Raw genomic sequence first — 23,899 nt, forward strand, 5'->3', positions numbered from 1 at the left:
CTTTTGAACGAAAAAGAACAAGAAGCACTAAAAAGCTCCTTTCTGTAGGAATATGTCTTCCTCCTGCCTTCCTTAACTATCTCTGGAAGAACTAGGAGCAGTTCTTTCCTACAGACACTGTAACATGCACCTAGAGTACAGGCAGCTATCAAATAAAATACTCCTGGAACTCCACCGAATCACAGAATCGTTTAGGTTGGCAAAGTCCTTTAAGATCATAGAGTCCAACCATTAACCTAACACTGTCAAGTCCACCACTAAACCATGTCCCCAAGTGTCATGTCTACACATCTTCTAAATAACTCCAGGGATGGTGACTCAACCACTTCCCTGGGCAGCCTGTTCAAATGCCTGACAATCCTTTTGGCAAAGAAGTTTTTCCTAATACCTATCTAAATCACCTCTGGCACAACTTGAGGCTTGTTATCACTTGCTACTTGGGAAAACAGACAAACACCCACCTCGCTACAACCTCCTTTCAGGTAGCTGTAGAGAGCAATAAAGGTTTCCCCCCTGAGCCTCCTTTTCCCCAGACTAAACCCCCCCCCAGTTCCCCCAGCTGCTTGTCATAGGACTTGTGCTTCAGATCCTTCACCAGCCTCATTATCCTTCTTTGGACACACTCCAGCACCTCAATGTCTTTCTTGTAGTGAGGGGCCCAAAACTGAACACAGAATTCAAGATGCGGCCTCACCAGTGCTCAGTACAGGTGAATGATCACTTCCCTAGTGCTGCTGGCCACACTGTTTCGGATACAAGCCAGGATGCTGTTGGTGGCCACCTGGGCACACCACTGGCTCATGTTCAGCCAGCTGTCAACCAAGACCCTCAGGTCCTTTTCAATAACAGCATCAATCATTTTCTTCGATGGGAGAATGGTGTGCCAGTCATCCCTCTTCCATATTTGTCCTCAGTCCATTCTTGTAAAGATAAGATATCAACACAAATGTTCCACTTCCCAGAGGTCTGTCCCACCTGGTTGTGGTATGTGGTTTCAAATGTGAACAAAAATGTAGACTGAAAGGTCCAGTCCTGTTGCCCTCTGGACCTTCCATTTGCCCGTGTGTGTTTTAAACAACTGTTTACCTTGGTTCCACCTGAACAGTTACACAAAATGAAATAAAGTTGAAATAGTCCAGGTAGCACGTGACAGCTGAGCCAAGCACAATGGTCTCTTCCAAAGTGGTATAAACCTCCTGCTGACCTGAAGGAGAAAATAAGTAAAACTGATCCCAAGAAACAGCTTCTCTGCAAAATGGGAGATGCTTGTACACATCACTTGCATTGTTCATGATCTCTGTACTCATCCATGTCCACATCTGAATCAAAGAGGGAGTGTCCAGTGTAATCTGTGTCAGGAGTTTGAGAAATACTGTTCCCTTCCTCATCAAATGTTTCTGTCCTTGAATAAAAACTGAAGTCCTGCAAAGGGGAGTAAGTCTTGCTTGCTTCACTGCTTTCCTCAGATTCATACAAAGTGTTATCATCATCATGGTGCCATTCTGGCCAAAATTTCCTCCTTATTCTTTCACAATACATAGCAAGGTTAATCAGTTCTCCTGCAACACAGCACAACAAGACTCCAGTAAATACATCCAGTCAACAATGCTTTAACTCACCTTCTAATGCAGAAACTGTTTGGAAACAAATTGTGCAGGTTCTTGCCAAAAAGGTTTCAAAATTCCAAGATCCCATCAATCCTTTTAGCAGCGGTTTGTATTTTAAGTTACATGAAAGTTACTTATTAACAATATACATACAAGGGTTACACTGCAATGAGCATCAAAGTACACAGCAAAATAACTATCCCAAATTCAACCTCTAAAGAAATAAAACAAGACACTAATACTGTAATGTTTCACAGTAGAATTCTTGATGATATTGCAGAAACCTGGTTTCTAAAGACAAAATTTGATCCTATAGATACACTGATTTTGGGGTTTCCACCACCAGATGGCAGCGTTGCCTGCAAGATAAATTCCTATTTTTAAATTTATATGCTTACTGATCACCCCTGATGTTCCTAGCGTTAGTTTCTTATGTCTATGTTTACACATATATGTATGCTTAGAGTGTGCTTAGAGAATAAATTACAGAAAACTTCAAAGAACAAAAAAACAAGATTATATGAAAGGCAACGTGTATGTGAAACCCATACTCACCATCACATGAGTAGGTGGATGGGTACAAAGAATCATCCATACTGCTTAGGTATTTGCATCATTACCACCTTTTCATTAGAGACAAACTTGTTCAACAAACCTAGTATTCCTTCTTGAAAGCCATGGATCCTTCAGGGTTTTATCTATGATTCCCCAGACATCAAGGGGAAGAACTATACAGACAATACTTACGTCCTCATCTCAAGTATTTTTTCCTCAGTTTTAATAATGAGCAAGTCTGTACCTCCTAACTGTTGCTTTAATAGCACTCCTGCAGAGTAGATCTACAAGACAGATTCATTCCTTTTACACCTATTTCACATCATTTTCCTCCTTAGCCCTTCCCATTTTTCATACTGCAGTTTTAATCTGAGAAGATACTTTCACATGTCTATACCACTCCCCCCCCCCCCCCCCCCCCCAAAAAAAAAAAAAGTGTGTCAAGGGGACGAGTATGTTGGTTTCCAATTCATGCAAAAACACAGTGACTCCAAAGTCAGGATGGACTTCTTTGTTCCTTGCCCAGCATCTTCAACAACAACAAAGGCTCTAATTTCAGTACAACAATAGCACTTGCAGTTCTACCATCAACAAAACTACTCAGTTCAGCAGAATTTGGCTCACAGCCTGTGCTTCTGTCTTCCTTGTACTTTACCAAGCATTCATCCCTTAGAGGCATTCAGTCTTTGCTATGTTAAATAGGGAAAAGATCAAGTACAGGAACAGAAATAATTACAGTGTAGAACATTAAACAAACAAGAATTTTAAGAGAAAACATTACAGGATACAAATGCTACATCAAAGGCAAGAACAGCCTGCGATGCAGTTGAAGCAAATCAATCCAAATGTCCTTACAAAGTGCTCCAAGTTGAAACATGGCAAATACCACCAACAGTTTTTCATCAGAGGTCACTTAAGCTTTCTTACCTTTGATTAGTCTCTCTGGTCGAGTCCCTGGTAGTGTCCACATTGCCTGGGCCAGATGCCCAAATACAGTGGCATCAACAGTGGAAACTTTTGGTCCCATAATGTATTTCTTGTCACCTGTAAATACAACAGCAAATATTTCTCAACTGGATGTCACTTCTCCCCCCAGTTAACAAAAAAATTTCCCTGGTTACATCTTTAGCGTTTTTGTAAATTGAAATCACTGAGTTGAAAAGGTTCACTCATTCAAAAGCAGGGATTCAACTTTGAATAGGTTTCAAAAGCTGTTGCTTTTCACCTGTTCAGCAGGTGAAATCTCTTACTGTAGCTTCCTCTGTGCTCAGCAATTCTATAACTAGTTACAGAGCCACCACTGCCCAAGTAACATCCTCTGCTTGTCACAGCTGGCAGCACATACACATTGCACTACAACTTTCTGCATCTAGAATCCTCTCTGCAGCCAGCAGATGCCTGAAAGCATGATTTTCTCCCCTAGTGCAACCCTAAAATCATTCAACCATGGCTGAAAATCACGAATGCACTTGCTGAAAGGATCTGGGCAGCCGGTATCTCTTGTGCACGCAGATCCAGTTTCAGGTTACCCATCTGCTCACACCAAAAATAAAGTCATACCCAAAACCTTCCTCTCCCACCATTTGTTCAAGCTGAAACTGATGCAGCAGTCAAACTGGCAGTGACTGCTCAGAAATGACCTGCATCTCCAGGAGGAGGACAAAGACATAGGCAGGAGTGAACAGCTCTTCTCACACACCACCAGTGCAGTGCCCCCACCCCCAAACACTGGTTTCTACCTAACAGGGACCAAACAGAGGCACATCAGGCAGGCAAGTGAAACAGCAGCAGCTTGTGCCTGGTCCAGAGGTGGGACATGTCTGCTCCACACTGCTATTCTGCTTACCTCTCGGGGCACCTCAATGCCATGATGGTCTTAAGTGCCCACCACAGCACAAAGAGATGGACAACTACCTAAGACAGGGAAGAAAATCACATTTCAAAGCCACTGTTTGCAAAGAAACATCCAGTGTAAACTTGTTTCCTCAACACAGGCACAAAACCTGGAGCAAAGACTGGACATAGGGCACACAGATGAAACATGCAGTTATTGCAGAGATCAGGTTAGACGGTTGCACTGTCCATGCCTTGGCACAAAATGCTATAAATTCTTTTAAGTGTGGTACGTAACTGAATTCTCCAAATCCAGTTATCCCATCTCCCTGGGACATTCTTCCCCTGCCCAATATAAGCTGCCTGTAATTCAGCAGGTTATTAAATGTTAAGGTTATTGACTGACTTTAGAAAAACTGTCCAGCAATAAAATGCATCAAATTCCAGAGTACAGTATAACATATGCTGTCATCCCCCTGTACAATAGTGTAGGAAAGCAGCGCTCAGGAATAACCAATAACAATAACCTCCACTAGCCTGTCAGATGTAATGTTAACATGGAGTTAACTCTCCCCAGCTCTTTCACAGTTGCATCAATCTACTGCTTGAAAACTATGTACAGGGTAAACGTTGTGTCTTTCCAGTATTTATGTGATGCCTAGAATTCATCAGTCTCAAACACAGCTCTAAAATTGGTCCCCAAACCACAGTTACATGCCAACACTAGGTACTTTGCGCTCTAAACTGGTCTGAGACTCGATCCGTAGCAATGACGTGCTGGGAAGTAATACTACCACTCCCATCTTGCTACAACTAAGGCAGGCAGTGATTAAGGGCTGAACCATCCCACTCTTTTGCAAATATAATGGTTCCCCAGGCACAACACCCCACACCTTCACATGTGTGGAAACAAAGGGGATAGGAAAAAAGAACTGTGGTTCCATTAAATCGTAAATCTGGTTTTAGGTCACCCTGCACCACGTAACATGGCCTCCATGCACATTTCCTTCTACCAGTTCCAATCTGTTCCCAAAACTTCTAGTGCAACTTTTTTCCAGAAGACTTTCTGACAGACCAGGTATCTCTCAGTGTCTAGTTTCACGCCAGAATACACAGCACCTGGTAGCATCCAGGCTGCCGTTGAGCTCATCATCTCGAACACCTCTCTGCATCCCTTAGTTAATCCAACAGAAACACAATCATCTGGTCACACTGGACTTGGATCAAACTTATACTACCCAAGGAACAGAGAGGCACACAGCCCTGCTATTTACAAATGCATGCAACAGAGGATTCAAAAGCAGCTACTTCAGCACTGTGTCAAGAAACCCCAGCAAGATACCTGCACCCTTCCACAGCAGCGTATACAGCCCACAGAGGCTGCTGTGGGACATTTCAACACTAGAGGATCATGTTCAGGTTAGTCCCACCTCTGTGTTTCAGCTCTGAGCACCCCTGCCCTCCACAAAACATCAAATGCTTTTCAGAAGCTGGTTCAAGTTGCTGCTTGCCCTGCAACTCCCTACTCAAAATCCCCACTTACCCAAATGCCTGAGGCAGGCGGACAGCTGAGAGGGCACCAACAGATTTACGGGCACTGCTCACTCACTTGCATCTTTTAAGTAATTACCAAGCACATATTTTTATATACTGCTAGTTCATATGCCCAGTTCCCCCCACTTCCTTACACTACTACCAGGCATAGTAGCGAACTACTATAACACAAGAATATTATGTTTGTGGTTTAAAGACTGTACGACAGAGAGCAAGCTGATACCAATGGGGCAGGCTGATCCATCACAGGAGGGTTGGTTCCAATTTCCGTGTTTATAAGAGATCTGGAAGAGTCTGTTAGGGAAATAGGTACATGGGAGAAGGAAAAATGATTCTCAGAAATTAAAAAGAAAGAAAAAAAGCACCCATAATATGACTGGGAATATCAAAATGAGCATCACAAGACCTGGCAGCTGCCAAGTCATCATTCTGTGGAAGCAGCTCTTGGAATTTAAGTTATTCTTCCCATGTGAATGGTCTCTGTTAAAAAATGGGGAGCATTAATCTGATATGCATGATAACTGACAGTTACAGTTTGTTATGTGCAGTTATTCTGCATGACAGGCATCCTCTTGAAGCTCTTTAAGATTGCCCCCTAATTAGCAGCCAAAATCCCAACTACTTCCTCTTCTGGGAAAATATATATAGGCACATATACATGGAGGGGAATCTTGCAAAGATCTTTGGGCAGGCAGTAAGTTGACTTCTCCTTCACCCTGTGAAATAGGCAAGCCCAGTCAGGCTGTAAGTCCTTGTCCCACTCCTTGTCCCCGTCTCAGGATACTACCTGGAGGCCACAGTTACTAGACTCAACCATAAAGAGCTGGCAGGCAAAAACCTGAGCATGCTGATGTTAATGAAAAATCAAGGCAATTACAGAAAAGTAGACAAAGGCACCAATAATTAAAAGGGCAAATACAATGATTCACTTAACAGCACACTGACTGATCTGACATCCTTTTCAGAGGGGAAGATGAAAAAAATACACAATACTCAGCTGGCAATATAGTAAAATAACAGGAATGCAGCAGATGCCCATCAAGGCTTTTTGAAGTACTCAAAACATTCTCATCAATAATCTGGAAGCAAAAATAAAACCTCTACTGATAAAATATGTATCATACAACTAAAAAAAAAAAAGTTGATATAGTGAAGAAAACATCTTATCCTTGAGGATTTCCAGTGATTTTCCCCACCAAAAACAACAGTAAGAGACTATGTAATTACACAATTTACCTGCACAAGGAGATGACCCAGGCTACCCAGGGACCGAGAAAGAACTAGGAGGAGCCTGCCTGCAGGCCTGGAATCAAAGTCTGATTTGCAACAGGCCAGATTTTTAATAGATTTTGATGGTGACTAACATCTGTCACCAATTACTAATGAAAGTGATGGCATTTCCACCTGCTGAAATCTCATCATTAAAACTGGATACCTTTTAGAAAGATACATACTTCAGCCAGAAAAAAAACCAAAGACACAGGCCTCAAGACAGCAACCAAGCAGTGCAATTCAGAGATCTGTCTAGATGATATAACAATCCCTTTGAACCTAAAACTTTACAAATCTGAGTGTCAGTATAGACTCCAGAGACAGAATAATGCAGACTTCAAATAAGCAAACCAAGAGACTTCCACAGATACTTGGGAACACGTTTCAGTTTTCTCTTCAAGACTACGTCTACTCTCAGCAGACAGGGATAACTTTAGCATAGATACATCCACTGCTGCTCCATTCAGCCTGCCAGCATCGTCTAGCCAGAACTAGGGGGCTATGCTGAGCTCCCAAGTCATAGGTTAAACTTGCTCCAGGTCCTCTCCACCCCATTCCTCTCTGCAGCATACATGGAGCCATGCAGTGCCAACCTCAAAGCTATGGCAACAGCAGTCCCACAGCTGAAGGGCACCTTGAGCTGGCCACAGCTCTGCAGCAGATGTGCCCGGACCTCCTCTTATGAACTGAGCTGCTCCCTCCCTTCCTACCCCAGAAAGAAAAGGGACCTCTTAAGCTCCAAAACCAGGTTTTCTTTGAAGAGGCACTAGAATAGGCAACCTTTTTTTGTTAATATTTTGTTGACAAATAAAATGCAGCATGACAAAGTGTTGACAGAAGAGGAGTCGTCAGAAGAGCTCTTCTCCTTGCCTACTGTGCCTGTTCATCACATGTCTTTTTGCCACCTTGCTCTCAATCCAGCAACTTGGCAGGTTTGCTTCAGAACACAGTTACAGAAAACTCTACACAGCCCCATTCAGGTCTCCTGCAAGTATCTTCCTTTCCCAAACACCCTGGAAAAGCATCTCTCTTCCTTCCCCTTCTCAGCAAACACTCTGTTTCTGCATTCTGCTGGGCTCTCTTCACTTTGCTCCCTCCGTCCACTCCACACTTAACTATTTAGAGCATGTGCAGTATGTCCTCTGCCCAGAGCACAGGGCAGGGTGGCATCCCTCCTGCCCTCCACTCAGCTGCCTCTTCAAAGCAACCATAACGAGGAACAAAACAGCCACACAGGTACCACCTCTCTTCATTCCTTGTACAAGAGCGACACAACCTCAAGGGAAGCGACAAACTGCCCAAACCAATTCCTCAAAATGCAGATTTTACACAGAAGCACAATACAGTTAGCTCTCAGCAGGCTGCAAGGCAAGAAGCACAGTGTAGACAGCTCCAATAAAGACTTCAGCCTGAGCTGCACAACAGAAATGATGCTCATGTGGTTCTAGCTAAGTGAGGTCAACCTTAAGGCTAACCCTATGGGATCCACCCATGACAACCAAGAAGCCTAAACCCACCTGTTTTGACAACACAGACCCATCTCCTACTAGCAGCTCTGAATAAAGCTGCCAACACCAACAAAATACAACAAAATCCAGTTCAAAGTAACATCTGCAAAGGGTTTTCAAATGGCAGCCTCATAACAATCTATCAGACAGCCATGAGTCCAATGTAGAAAAAATGAGACGACCTCAAAACCTAAGTAAGAGGTTTCATTTGCAGAACTAAACACTACGTTCTCCTAAACTCACATAGCAAAATGCTCTTCCAAAAATCACAGACCACGTTCTGCTCCTCTAGATACACATACCCGGTGCTCAGAGAAGAAAGCCACTTACCCCTTTCCTCTAGAGACACAATTTAGTAGCAAACAGTGGGGAAAAAAACTGTCCCTGCCAGAATCTGGGTGGCACTGAAAGACAGCAGCAGTGTAGACTCTACCTACTGACAAAATCAGATTATTTGTGTATGTGATCACGCTGCCAGGAAGCATTCACAGTCAATTTCATCCTGTGGACAGCAAGCTATGAACAAAAGAGAATGCCTAATTTGCTGTACATTACCCAGGAGGCTTGCTAGAGTCCGCATGTCCTTCTCCATCAGCATGTACATCTCCTCCTCCGAGAAGCGGCCAATGCCATGGCCATACATTTCCCGCTTCACGATCCCTTTGGTCAGATGACAGAGGATCCACTTCAGCAAGTCACTGAAGGGGCCAAAAAGTGAAACCATCTTTCGCGTCTCATGAAGATTTTCCACCCATTGGCAATAAGCTAAAGTCCTAGAAGGATGCAAAAATAAGTTATAGTGGTGCAATACCCAGACAGCCCATCACCACCCTGCAAAGGCTCACAGACAGGTTAGGCAGCAAGCTTTCTTAACGCTGAGTGCTCACCGCCTCAATGGAGAGGCAGTTTCCAGTAAAAAGTAGACCCTGATCCAACACAAGAGCAACAGCAGAGAAACTGACTTTACAATGCTTATGCAGACTGCCCAGTGCTTATCCTCTCAGTAAATCGTTAACCACTTCAAGAGAAAATGAGATTCACGTTGAAATATAAAATAAAAGCTGCCGAATTCTGCTAAACTCACATAACAAAATGCAGTGCCAAAAGGATTTATTAGCTAAAGATAACCGACTGCACAGACCTGGGGAAAACAACAGCCCACAAAGAAACCAGTATTTCCCAGCAGTCTGTTGTTCTTGCTTGCGATACTGCTGAAACTTAGCCAAGCAGTAACTCTGCCCCAACATAAACACTGCAGCAGTCATTTTTCAGAGGACCTCTGCTCACCTCAAACCAACAATGACACAATCTTTAAAATATCCATTAAACAATGAAGGGGGTGGTGGTGTCATTGGGTTTGTTTTCTCCTGTATTTTCTCTTCTCTTCAAAATGTTAATTTTTATGAGTCACATTTCTAAAGGGATCTGTTGTACTTCATCTTTATTTAATGTCAAATATATGATTTTGAAAGCTGGTATTATAAAAGTTTGTCTTACAAGTTGAAATTTTTGTTTCCTATATGAATTTTTGTTCTTTCCTACTATCATAGGCAAACAAAAAATAGATCTGTTGCTGTTGCTACTCAAGAAATTTATGAAAAAAGAAACACTAGCTTTATTAATATCTAGCATCTTCTGACATTACAAGAAAACCAAAAAGACCGTATGACTTTTGTCACCAAGTTCAAGGGATGTTCAAAAAAGGGCTAAAGACATCTCAAAGTAGACATGACAAACATGTGAAGCCAACAGCGTCTCAGATACACTGGGAGTTCAGATCCATATTCCATTATGTTTGTAGCAATTTCCAAACTGAAAAATCTAAAAATGGATTTACATAGGTGAGAACATAGGAAAACAAGCTCATGGAGACACGATAGACTAGAAGCAAAGCTAGACTGAAAATCTGAATTATCAGAAGTTGCAAGTTCATATACACAATTATGTTAAATATTAACTTAATAACCAAATGTTTCCATTTCAAATATGACCAGAGGTCCATTTTTTTTTCCACTTTGGTAACCAGTTTTATCATTGAACATATTTCTAATTGCACATAATTTCCTTAGTGCCGATATGGATCGCCTAATTTAAGGAAGAAAAATACAAACCAAAGCAGTATCTCCTAGAAAACTCCTATGATTATCTTTTTTAAAATGTACGTTTTATCAAACCCCTGTATGTCATAAACAGAAGCTGAATTCAGCACCACTATCAGAGAAAAACCACCTTTACAGTAGTAAAATGTTCTAATCTTTAAGTTTTCACAGATTCTTTATTTGAATTACTAATGAGATGAGGTAAAAGGAGAATATTTGGCACAACAGCTGAAAAAAAAAAATCTATTCACAGCTAAAATTTAGAATGCTCCTAACAGAGTGGGTGAAAGGCATTTTAATTCTATTAAAAATTGTCCACTGCAGGACAATGCCTTCTGCTCTAATGATTTCATTAAAGTCGTAACAGTGAGCCATGTGCGGGTTTTGCTGCAAATGCACAACAGTGAAGAACAAGAATGCACCTGCTATGTTTCTGATGTTTTTTATCCTCAACAGGTTTCTCCACAACCTCTTGCACTGTACTAATATGACAAAAGCACACTGCTGACATTTCACACGCTTCATTTGTCAAATGGGGGTGTTCTGCACAATCCTTGTTTTTCAGAATGGATGGATCAACTGAAGTCATTGGGCTGGTCTCAGCACAGCAGAGTTTGAAACAAAGCCAGATTTAGTGAGAGGCATCAGCACAAAAGGGGGAACATGAAGCCAGCAAGCACAGGAGCAAACAGCTACTGAAACTTCAGAAGTATTAACTTCAGCTAGAAGATGTGGAGACTGCCTTGGTCTAGGAACAAAGGTAAAACAGGATTTAAGAAGGATGGAAAGACTGCTGAAAGTGTAAGGGCACTCCATAAAGCAGAACATTGCAGCAGTGACATCTCATGGGCCTGGGAAAGGACAGGATCCCTTAAGCAGATACAGGTCTGAATAGGAAGAAAAACTCCGGTCTTGATGCAAACACTGCGAAACAATTACAAGTACTATCTATATGTGTAAGTTACTTATTACTTGAATAAGCTATAAAACTTATATAAAACTATATATAAAACTTGCTTTCTGAGAGCACTGCTGTGTGCCTCGCTGTAAAGCCCCTCCTTCCCCAGCACACACCTGACTGGCTTCACTCAGCAACCCTACAACACAACTGGGTTGCTTTAGGACAACAGGTCTGGGCATGGAGAGAGATGACAACAAGAAAAAGAAGCCAAAACAAAACAGAAAATGAGAGGAAACTCCACTGCAGCATTTTTTAAGTCACCCCAGCTATACAAGTCTAATTCAGCCCTATGGACTTGCCATCACTATTGTTCACTCCAACCAAATCAGTGAGCTGGCACAGCACTGAGAATATCAACCACATCCAGGATAGTTTTAATTTCATGAGACAGGATGAACAAGGTTTCCCACAAAGCTAATTAGCCTATACTTTAAAGCAAAAGTACATTTCCCCATCGCTCGCTTGCTCTGGGAGACATGGTCTTTGGGTCTGGAAGAGGTAGAGATCAGATCAAGTGCTTAACGATCAGGAGAGCAGCACAGGAAGAGCAGAACTGAACAGGATTTAGGTAATCCTGCTTAGGCTAAACTGTTAAACACAATCTTAAGACATCTGCTTGTCACTTTGAATGAGTAAAGTTGTCACATGTCCCAAGTCTCAAATTTACATGGGCAACAAAGGCAGCTAAATAGACAACCACAGAGTTTACTTCTAAAATGCTATGGTTCTGAGCACACAAAAGCAAAGAAAAAAGTAGGCTCAGGTTCAGAGAGGCAGTTACAGGCACTTTTTAAAGTGGCTTTACAAATACTTTGTTAAAAGAATTCTATTCAAAGGTTCATTACCCCGTGCTTCCTACCAAACCATGTTCCTCTGCATTTAATCCCACCCGCTGACCCCTCTGCTCAGACTACATTACTAAAGTATTATCAACATTACAAAAGGTTAGCAAATGCCAAAAATCAGGTAGTCTACATTACCTACTTCAGCATAACTACACATTTTAAACTACAGTTAGTATTTACAGGATGACATAATTATTTTAAATATTGGCCTAAACTAAGCATTTTGGGAAACATTAACATTCCCATTTGTGCCAGCACACCTGTACAAATCATAGAGTATAAATAAAACAACAATGCATTAAAGAGCAATGCTATGGGGGTAAAGCAAATCTTAAATCTAAATGTAACAGCAGCTTTGGCCTCAATACATAAATCAGGAGAGGAGATTGAAAAAGTGACTCATCAACAGCAGCTTGCCTGATTATCTCCAAACTGCCTAAACAACAAGGCAAGGATGTGAACTGGGGGTTATTTTTCCTATCTGAACCTGTGCAGACTGGAATTTCTTGATACACAGAAGGATTATAACAAATTCATTCCACAATCAGCTGCAGAAACCCCACCTGCTGTGCAACTTCCCAGAGCAACTGGCTTTTAAACCACCAGCAGCATTCAAGCCTCATCATCATTAATAGCAGGAGAGACATCATTTTTACAACTGGCTTGCTGTATTTAAACATATTTATATCATAAACATATTTTATGTTTAATACATGGCAAGTCTCAAAACTGACCAAAGTCAGATTCATTTGTATTCTCATACCATGTTTTTCCTGTACATCAAGCACCCATCACATACGCAACGTTTACATGGTTTTCTTGAAAGACAAAGCAAGAAATGAGTTAAGTACGTATGTGCATGTGTATACATACATATACACACGCATACACACTCATAAATCACTAAGGTTGTGTTTGACAATACAGCCAAACCAATCTAACGGGTTAGCTTCGTTAAGCTACATATTCAAGGCTTTAGGTTCTCACTAAGCACTTTAGTGTCTCCAGCCCAAGATCCCTCTCCTGAGACTCAAGTGCCAGAAAGCACCTCGCAGTGCCTGCTTGCCCTCCAGGCACCAGAACCTGCCTGGACTGAATGCCAGCAGTGCTGCCAAGCCCAGCATGCAGCACCAGAAGGATGTGAGAATGGGACATCCTTACACTGAGGTCTAATCCCACTGACATACTGCAAATATATCAAAATCTCAAGGCATCCTGAAGGTAGTTGTGGATGCCCTGCCGGTTTCTGAGGGCCCATGCATTGCTGCAAGCAGTGGAGGCGACCCAGGGCAACCCTTCAGCTGATAAGAGGTCTGCAGCAGATCCCAGACCTGGGGCAAGAGCCACAAAATTGGTCTCCTCCCATCTCTTCTGCTGACTTGGCCCAACACCCATTCAGGTTAGCAAACTTTCTTCTTTGGCCAATTTAAAATACCAAAAGCCTAATAGTTACAGCATTCTCCAGTGACAGGAGCTCTAGCACCAGCTCCACATCAGTCTTGTGCATCTCAGAAATACACTCTAGTCCCCACACAAAAATAGGTATGTTCACTTGCTTGTTGTCTTTCTGCCTGACCCCTGACACCACTGGGGCAGAGGCAGGGTGTCTAGAAGCTGAGGTTCACAACAGCCCTGCACTGCGCTCAACTCCAGGCAGAGCAGCAACTTCCACCTGTAAAAGGCACTAACTGGTGAAGATGAGCAATTACCTTGGCAAAAGCTAAACATTTCAGGAGGAAATGCTGAGCACCTGCCAGGATTAGCTCCATCCAGAGACAGCACACCACAGGACGTACCTTGCTGCTTTGTTTGATAAATGTACTCCAGTATTACTTATTTATGATGAAGCTACTTTGCATGCTACTGGCAATGTAACAGTATGAATCACATTTTATGTCACTGCTTGGGAGGCTTGATTTTATAAACCTTACTCTGAAGAAAGGCAACCACAGTTACAAATTCCTCACTGTGGGACCTGAGGACGCCATGAACAAACCCTAAGTTGCTGGTGGGAAGTGGGGAGGTTCAGGGACTGATGTGAAGGAATCCTACAACCACAGATGCAATGTTGTCAGGGAGAAACACAGTCCTAGACTGATTTTATTTTGGTGTAACTACAGGATGGTCAAATTTGTTATCCAGGAATTACAGCAGTACAACTGTAATGCCTCATAGCTCAGGCTTTGCCCAGTACAGAGAATTGGCATGGTGTAACCTCACCAATATAGCAAGCCTCTGGTACAGCCACACAGCAGGGACATACAGTAAGACTTACAGTTGGGTATGTTACTACACTGCAGCAAATATACATGCCTTAGGGAAACTCAACTGTGTGACTAAACAGGAAAGGCAACGGGGATATACAGCCAGGCACGCACATCTCTATTCTTACTTGGTCTAGCTTTGTCCACTCATTTCAATGCTACCTCCATGGGTCAGCACCTGAATTTGCCATAACTGTACCCTGCGCTCCCCTATGTCACACCCAGCAGTGCCGAGTCAGCTCAGAGGGAGCCTGGATGGACAGGCAACAGCTTCACAGAGGAAAGCGCAATTTGTAATTGAGACACAACAGCAGTTTAAATTTCTCATCAGTAATGTCACTCCAGTCTTCAAAAAAAGGTAAGAAGGAAGACCCAAGAAACTACAGGCCCATCAGCCTTACCTCCATCCCTGGAAAGGTGATGGAACAGCTCACCCTGGAGGTCATCTCTAAGCACGTGGAGGAAAAGAAGGTCATTAGGAACAGTCCACAAGGATTCACTGAGGGGCAATCACGCCTGACCAACCTGATAGCCATCTATGATAGAATGGCTGACTGGGTAGACAAGGGGTGATCTGTGGATGTTGTGTACCTTGACCTCGGCGAGGCTTCTGACACTGTCTCAGTAACATCCACATACGTAAGCCCAAGTGTGTGTTAGGTGAGTCACTGAGGTGGACTGAGAACTGACTGAATGGTAGAGCTCAGAGGGCTGTGATCAATGGTGCAGAGTCTGGCTGGAGGCCCGTAGCCAGTGGTGTGCCCCAGGATCAGTGCTGGGTCCAGTCCTGTTCAACTTGCTCATCAGTGACCTGGATGGAGGGACAGAGTGTGCCCTCCGCATGTTTGCTGGTGATACAGAGCTGGGAGGAGTGGCTGACACACCAGGAGGCTGCTCTGCCGTTCAGTGACACCTGGCCAGGCTGGAGAGCTGTGCAGGGAGGAACCTGATGAAATTCAATAAAGGTAGACATAGGATCCCGCACCTAGGGAGGAATAACCCATGCACCAGTACAGGCTGGCTGACCTGCTGGAAGTCAGCTCTACAGAGAAGGACCTGGGAATTCTGGTGGACAGCAAGTTGACCATGAGCCAGCAGTGTGTCCTGGTGGCCAGGAAGGCAAATGGTACCCTGGGGTGCATTAGAAGGAGCATGGCCAGCACTGTGGAGTGCTGTGTCCAGTTCTGAGCCCCCCAGTCTAAGAGAGACACGGAACTACTGGACAGGGTGCAGCAGAGGGCTACAAAGACTATTAAGGGACCAGAACATATCCCTTATGAGGAAAGGCTGTGAGAACTGGGGCTGTTTAGCCTGGGGAAGACTGAGAGGGGATCTCATCAATGTTTACAAATATCTTCAGGGTGAGTGTCAAGACAACAGGGCCAGGCTCTTTTCAGCAGTGCCCAGCAACAGGACAAGGGGCAATGGGCACCAACTGCAGCACAGGAATTTCCAGCTGAATATAAGGAAGAACTTCTTTACTTTGAGGGTGGCACAGCACTGGAACAGGCTGCCCAGAGAGGCTGTGGAGTCTCCTTCTCTGGAGACATTCAAAACCCACCTGGAAGCGACTCTGTGCAACCTGCTCTGGGTGAAGCTGCTTTAGCAGGGGGTTGGACTAGATCTCCAGAGGTCCCTTCCAACCCTGACCACTCTGTGATTCTGTAACATTACATTTAAAGCAGCTAAGTCTACTGACCATGAAACAACCAACACTAAGGCAAGGAGATGAAGCATGAAGGGATTAAAAGGCCTCGTCTTCCCTTTAGCAGCCATAATAATGGAGGGGGGGCGGGGGGGGGGGTGCACGAACAACAAAAAAAGTTACATTAATAGGCTGCCTGGATAAGGTTTTTGAGGCTACAGCACTGCTGATGGATATAACTGGTGAAGGTCACACTTCTTGGAAGGTAGGGTTTACATTTCTAAACCACATAATTTAAATCTGTCTACTGAATGCTAAAATTGTTTCCAGGAAACACTAAAAATTATTTGAAGAATTGTATGTACACATGTTGCTGCTCATCTTTGATCACAAGGTGAAAGAAAAGTTGGATACATTTACCTGTTTTAAGTCACACATTGTTTTGAAGGGAAAAAAAGTGCAACATAAATGCAAGACCTAGTACAGCAAGGACTTAAATGCATGTTAGAAATCAGTATTTCCCAAATATTGGGAAAAAGTCTTGTGCCTGCTAAGGCAGCCAATGCAGCACCCAAGGTGCCACATCCACCGGCTACTTCTATGAATCCAGACTGGAAAAAGGCACTTAAAAAGGACTGAAATGTGAAGTGAGAGTGGAAATCACAGGTAGTACTTTCAAAGGTGTCAGTAAAATGCATACAGTACCAGCAAGGTTCTGTTTATGTTTTCCATTCATATACATACTTCAGCTTCTCAGGATACTGGGACTAATAGCGTATCCTATCAATTGGCAGCACTGTCAACAAGACCTATTAACAGGAATACCCCGTGTTACAGGAAAGGCAATAATTCATATCATAATGGCACACACAGATAATTAGAATCAGTAACTGTAAGAACACCATATCCCAGATTCACTATCAACAATGGATTTGTTCCCCTGCACCTCTCGAACCACAAATGTATTCAGCCATCCTGATTTTTTTGCTCTTTACTAACAAGGCAGAGTTCATCCCAAACAGGACGGAGGAAGAGCCCACTACTGCTCCCTTCTGCAAAGCTGCAGGCGAAGCGCCCAGCTCCCTACCTTGCTTACACAGCATGACAACTTTTCAGGGGAATTACCCCCGGCTCATACTAGCGTACGCAGAAAGAAGAAGCAGTTTTCTAGGGTGAAGAGTGGTGAAATTAATAAGTGGGTACCCAAGCTTTCTGCAAGAGAAAGTAAGTATTCACGTCCAGGCACAAGCACAGGGACAGATCTGACAGCACAAGAACGTGGCCAGCCTTGCCATGCAAGCTTACCAGTATAAGTGCTCCTCCACCATTTTTGTCACAGCTCTGGAAACAGCTCTTTCATGCGGACCAAGGTGTTTATTTAAATTCACTCCAAGTTTCTCTTCCAAAAAGTCAATAATGAACTCAGTGCCAGATACTTTCTTATGATTGTATTCAATCCAGGGCATTTTCCCTTGAGGGGAAAGTTTTCCATCGAAATAGTTCTAAGAAAAAAAGCAACAAACAGACAGACAAAAAAAGCCCTTCAGATTCTGTTTCAATGAGAATAAAGCTTTTTAAATATTCTTCTGTGTTTCTAAAGGCAACATTATCCAACAAACTTTTTTTAAAAAAATTAATACTCTAGAATAGTAGCTGTTCAATCAGAGCAACAGCTTTACCCTATATGACAATTCAGGTAAAATTCTTCCCAGGTCCTGCAAGGTATTACACGTGTTTATGTAGGCTGCCACATGATGTAATATTATTCAAGTACTCAGACTATTTAAGGGTTGGAGATGTTCAGATGTCCCAAAAGTTGGGTCTATTATTCTAAACAAGTTTTTAAACACAGGATTCACAATTAATTTTGGCTCCTGCATAGAGCAGCAGCTTTCAGGTTAAATGTACTTTATAAAGATTAATTCACTACCTACCTCAGATAGCTGCATTACCTCCAAGGATAAATCTCAACCAGTCACAAGCACATATAATGAAAGGCATATCATTGCCCAAATGAGCGGGATGGAAATCTGCCTTTACACATGCTTTTGCAACTTCATAAACTTAAGAATCTCATACATTTACAGACACACTTGTTACGATTGGGTCTCCACCAGCCCAGCACCAGTCCAGCACTAGTGCGTTGTTGAACACTGGTCTACCTGCTCAGCATAGCACTCCCACAGAAGTAGCAATGTATTTTCTCCATTTTACAGTTGGAGAAGATGAAACACAGATTAAAGAATTTATGCCTCATCTTGACAAACACAAGAGGAATTGCTGGCTGCCAAAATGTGAATCAGTCATTTGACTTCAATTCTCTATTACTCCCAAAGGCAGAGACATAAGGCAGAACCTCCTTCCTTTCCTGTGATTCCCATCCTCGCATTCCTGTTATTTAGAGAATGAAAAAATCCTAGGTCAGGAAGCCGAGCCATAAAGGCTCACAATAAAGGCTCTGTACTCAGTCTCTGGTAGTCACCCTAAACATTTCAGGATCTAGCCCCTAACTGCTGGCAGTTTAGGGTTAGCAGTCCTGGATTGCCCTGTTTGGATCTCAAGTATTTACCTGTCTTGAATCCACTAAAGATGGATTAAGGTCCTCTTGCAGCAAGGAGTGTACACCAGAACGCACCTCCAGTTCAGTCTGAGACCACAGCATTCTGGCTACTGCACAAAATGCAGATGTACAATGCACTACGAACACGCGGCCATTCCCAGAGGCTTTTCCCTTGCTGATGAAAGCAGACAAAATGGGTAACGCTACTGGAAAGCAATGCCTTCTGGCTATAGACTTTTCTGGGATTTCTGCCCAAACAAACAGCATGGTAAGGACATCAGATTATGTAACATCTCATCTACTGCATCCCTGTGTGGGTGAATAAAGCAACTGAATCCACCCCCAGCCTGCACATGGGGGTGACATGGGGGTTATTACTTTGGTCCATGGAAGAAACTCTAAAAACTACTGAACATCTGAAACTGAAAGGAGCGCACTGCCCCATCCTTCCACCTTCCAGACCTTCATCAAAAAGGCTCTTCCAGCACTCAGACATACTGATAGGTTTCCGTAATTTTTCATACTACAGAATCATAAGCTTTTTCAAGAACTACATAGCATGTCTATATGGCACATTCTGGCTTAATCTTGGTTAAGCCCTTTCAGTAAGGGATTTCCCTTCTTGTGCACAAACACTGATGTTTTGCACAACCTGCTAGATATGATACTGTTTACTGCATATTGCAATTACCGTAGTCCATATCATTTGCAACCTAGAAAAAAAGCACATTCTTATTATTCAACTGCTCATTTCTTTGAATTCATATATGTGATATATATTAAATATATGATGTAAAAACTCGTTAGTACCACATTAATATTACACTCAAAAACACAAATGAGAGCTGAAATTCTCATAGGAAAGTTGTTTTACCTAAACTTAGAAAAGCCTTAACAGCATTTTCATGTTTCATTACATATAGTTTATTAAACAAAATAGGAAACATCTTTTAACAACCTGAGAAAACCTTAGTCTCCCAACAAATCTGTTATACTGTTCTTGTATCCACTGTTCTCAAATGGGTATTTTCAGGCTTAAAACCTTGGTATCCTTATGGCTGCTACTGATTGCCATCAAATATTTATCAATTTTCCACTTAAAAATTGTTCCAGCTGCAAAGCAGGCAGCGGGTTTGGAACTAGATGGTCTTTAAGGTCCCTTCCAACCCAAACCATTCTACAATTATCATTAAAAAACTAAAACAAACCCAACAAAAACATTCCCTCATATCTCATAGTACATTTAATTGAACTGCAATCTGCAAAGCAACAATAACAAGAGTTCCCCAGAACCTCATTTATAGCAGAATTTATAAACAGAATGGCATAGGGCACTTCTGGGGTAATTTTATAGTACTATCCAGAAGAAATTAGGTTCCACATTTTCAATTACTGCTGCTTATGCTTTTCTTTTACTCATATCTCTTCCCAAGGAGGCCACCATCTTCAAAGACCTGGCATGAAAACAGCACATTTCTGCTGTGCTAATTACTTATCGGATTACATAAACAGTCAGTTCTTCATATTCATGACTGAATCAGGAACACCCAAAAAATCTCTAATAAGTGCCCAAAATGGGCTCTTTTCAAACCAAGCTTTATCAAGAAGATAAATGCTCTGAAAAAAAGGTAGATACTATGACAGCCCAGCCAGGGTGGGGCTGCCCAAATTATTTTTGATGGAGAACTCACACCTAGAAAGGCAACTTCAAGAAAACATAAGCACATTACAAGAGCACAGCTGTTGGGAGAAATTCAGATGACAGTAAGGTAAAAATGTGTCGCCCAATTCCGCTTCTTGCATGCCATTAAAGCATGTTGTGTAACACACAGCACATTATTCAATAATCTGATGTACCATAATAAACACAAGGAATTGGAAGAGTAAAATCAGTCTGACCACCCCACTGCCTTTTGCTCACTGTTCCACAACCCTTCCTTCAAAGCAGCCCTTCTCCAGGAAGGTTACGACCACAGCAAGTCTCCAGAGGTGAGCCCTGGCACCAGCTGCCACCCAGATTGCCAGCACTTTTCCATCACGTCCCTGCTGGCACACAGGAAAGTGAAGTGTTTGATGCTGCGACAGCCGTACCCAATGGCTCCGTCACCTACAGTGTCCTACAGGTAGGACAGCCACAAGGGAACAAAGTAAAAGTCTCCAGGTAGTCCAAGCATAGGAAACTTCGTAAGTCCAGCTGAGAATGGCATTGCCTTCTGGCTCCCCTCCCGCTACCTGCTGCTCCCCTACCACTTAATCCCATGGTAGCACCTATACCTTCCTCCACCTGCCAGAGCCGAACACAGCGCTGTACTCCTAACACAAGGATAAAAACAGAATTTGCCTCTTTCGGAAAAAATGTTGCATCCTTAGCTCATAAGCTTGGCTCCACCAAACTCACCTCTAAAACCCCGCATATAGGGTCTGTAACCTGACAAACACCTTAAACCCGTATAAACCAGCACAACTAAAAACAGCAACCTGGTGCTCCCAGCACTCGCAAAACCCACTCCTGCTCCTGCGGCGTGGCACATGGAGCATGTAGGGGACAGAGCTGGGTTAAAACCAAACATACTCTGGTCCAGCCTGATCTGGCACAGAAAAGCACATGCAGGAAAGGAGAAGGAGCCACTGAAGGCAGGACTGTTGCTTTTGGCGGTCCTGCTGATCTACACCAGCTTAGTATACTCACAGCTAGCAAGCAGGGATAAAGTAAGGTGCAACACCAAAAAGCAATGCTGACCTTCAGTACAGAAAATCCGTAAATCCTTCTATCTCCAAAAAGGTGGGTGACTCACTTCCACCTAGCATTAGCTGTCTAAACGACTCCATCCTGAATCACACAAATGTGCAGTGTTATCTTTGGGAAGCGACATAAACGAAACATTCTTCCAAACACCCTGGCATGCAGCAGTAAAAAGTGACTTGAACCCATGTGGGGTAAGCGTGCAACTTACCCACAGCTCAGCCTCTTTGAGACAAAGATGCCAAATTTACATCACTTAGAAAAAAACAGAGAAAAGAAGAAAAACAAACAACAGTTCTTCTACCTATGATCCTCATTATATTTATCACCACTGTTGTATCACCTTAAATGCACTCAATGCTTTACACAGAGAAACCTGTCCCATGTTTCGAAGAGCCAGCATGCTGTACAGATTACCAACACTGTAACAACACCCACACTAGACTCACAGCATCACAACTAAACCTTGACTCCAAAAGGCAATGCTGCTAAGATTCAAATTTCTGTTCTCACAGCTTTCATTCACTGGAGCAGCTTAGGCTGCATCCCCTGTGGGGAGATGGCACAGAATGACCCAGCCACAATTAATGAGCTGTATTCACGACCTCTAAAAGCAATCCTGTCTCACTTCACTGGGGCAGAAGCACCAGCAATGGGAGGTGAGGCAAAAGGCAGGCATGTCTTCCCAGGAAAGCTCCACAGAGATACCCTCCATGAAAATATGAAGCTGCAGCTGTCTAGTCTTGATCTCTTTAGCATGCTGAAATTCAAAAACCAAATAACATTATGCTTCAGTTCTGAGGCGTTATTTAGCTTCATATAAACTACAGACTACTCTCCCATTTCAGCATTTCCAGCCAAGTTAATTTCTAACATTCATGCAGCTTTGCCAGTTAAATCTAGAGCTATTCCAGACCAATCTTATTCAAGTCATATCTTTAAAGGTTATACACCAAATTTAACTGGAGACATGAAAGCACTGGGTGTACCCGCCTAGCTGTAGGTGTATGTTTACATCTCCCTGGGCGAGACAGACTGGGGGGCAGAAGAGACTGGATGCCTGCTTGCCATTTCAGACAATTACAGCGAGCTGCAATGTAAAGGAAAATGGCACCGTGTACCTGGTAGGGTAAATCAGCCATCCTCAGGTAAGTTTCCATTTTCAGACAGAACGGAGATAAACTTGGAACACCATTGGTAGGCCTTGAAAACTGATGCAGTATGATAGCATCTTTCGAATCAAGCTCTTGCTCTTTCCTGTCAAAAACAAAACTGAATTTAAAAAAAAGAAAAACATGACTACAACACCCACACCCACGAGCCGGGTGCGTGATACGTCAGTACATTAAATACACAACGGAGAAATCCCGGCCGAGGCAACACGCACCCCTTCCCGGAACCGGCTGCGGCAGCGAGGAGCCCTCAGGGCGCAGTGGCAGGCGGCAGTCTTGGCCCGCCCTGCACCAGGGGCCGCGGCAGGGGCCGCCCCGGGCCACCTGTGGAGGACAGGCGGGGCTCGCGCCCACAGCCGGCTCCTGCACGGTTGCAAAGGGTAAAGGGGGGGGGGGGGGAAGAGGAAAAAAAAAAAAAAACCCCAAAAAACAGGTAAATAGCAAAAACACAGCGAAAAAGAGAAATCAGGCCGCGCCGCCCTCCCTCCTTAGGTAAGCGCCGCCTCGGCCCCGCGCTGAGCGCGTCCCCGGCTTCCACCGCCGGCCCTCCACGGGGAGCGCCTGGCTCCCGCAAGCCCCGCCGCCGCCGCCCCCGCTGCCGTCTTGCTAGCCGCCCGCAGCCTCACCGTATGGCCAGCAGCTCGTGGAGCAGGTAGGCGGCGGCGGCCAGCAGGGCGCCGCCCGTCAGGTACAGCGTCTTCTTCCACCAGGAGTCGGAGCCCAGCGCCGCCATGGTGCCGCCCGCGCCCCCGCCCGCCAGCGGGAAGGCGACGATCTCGCCCCCATAGAGGGCGGGCGGCGGCTCCTCGGGCCCCGCGCACCACCCCAGCGAGAGGCTGCGGTTGCGGCTCAGGTCTGCCACGCAGGAGCGGGGCGCCGCCAGGCCCACCCCCCACAGCATGCTGCGCCCGGGGCCCGCATCCCCCGCCGCCCCGCGGAGCCCCCCACCCGGCCAGCCCTGCCCTGCCCAGCCGCGGTTGCGGGGAGGGCCGCGCCGCGCTGGGCGGCTCCGGCGGCTCACTCAGCCGTCGCTGCGCGGCTGCGCAAGGCGGCGGGGAGGGGAGGACAGGGGATGGGGTGGGCCGGGCCTGCCCCTGCGTAGGGGCGCCGCCGGTCCGGGGCGGGGGGTACGCGGCGCCTGTCCGAAATTGCGGGCGGAAAGCCGCGCTGGCGCTTCGAGCCGACGGTGCCCCGCCGAAGCCGGTCCTGTTAAAATGCCCGTGGCCCGGTGCTCCGAGCGCCGCCGCGCCGTGCCTTCGCAGAGGAACGGCCTTCATCCTC

At 44.3% G+C, this 23,899-nt stretch overlaps 1 protein-coding gene across 1 annotated transcript; it reads right to left on the bottom strand.

Annotated features, from left to right (window-relative positions):
• Positions 1 to 1,102: 1,102 nt before the first annotated feature.
• On the bottom strand, positions 1,103 to 23,591 carry FAXC (failed axon connections homolog, metaxin like GST domain containing). The gene is made up of 6 exons (XM_055810675.1): positions 23,245 to 23,591; positions 22,568 to 22,703; positions 17,449 to 17,645; positions 8,885 to 9,102; positions 3,090 to 3,206; positions 1,103 to 1,559 (listed from the first exon to the last, which is right to left on the bottom strand). The coding sequence occupies exons 1-6, from the start codon at positions 23,517 to 23,519 to the stop codon at positions 1,276 to 1,278; spliced, it is 1,227 nt and encodes a 408-aa protein (XP_055666650.1). The 5' UTR covers positions 23,520 to 23,591; the 3' UTR covers positions 1,103 to 1,275.
• Positions 23,592 to 23,899: the final 308 nt, after the last annotated feature.

The sequence above is a fragment of the Falco peregrinus genome, chromosome 7 (genome assembly GCF_023634155.1).
Source record: "Falco peregrinus isolate bFalPer1 chromosome 7, bFalPer1.pri, whole genome shotgun sequence".
In the NCBI taxonomy this organism is placed as follows: Eukaryota; Metazoa; Chordata; class Aves; order Falconiformes; family Falconidae; genus Falco; species Falco peregrinus.

Bases quoted from the DNA above. Each gene is read 5' to 3' on its own strand.
- FAXC (XM_055810675.1), bottom strand. From the start codon at position 23,519: ATGCTGTGGGGGGTGGGCCTGGCGGCGCCCCGCTCCTGCGTGGCAGAC. The intron at 9,103-17,448 runs GTAAGCTTGCAT...GCATCCTTCTAG, and splicing joins GTGGAGGAGCACTTATACTG to GACTTTAGCTTATTGCCAAT. The intron at 1,560-3,089 runs GTAAGAAAGCTT...GCTGTGTTGCAG, and splicing joins ACCAGAGAGACTAATCAAAG to GAGAACTGATTAACCTTGCT.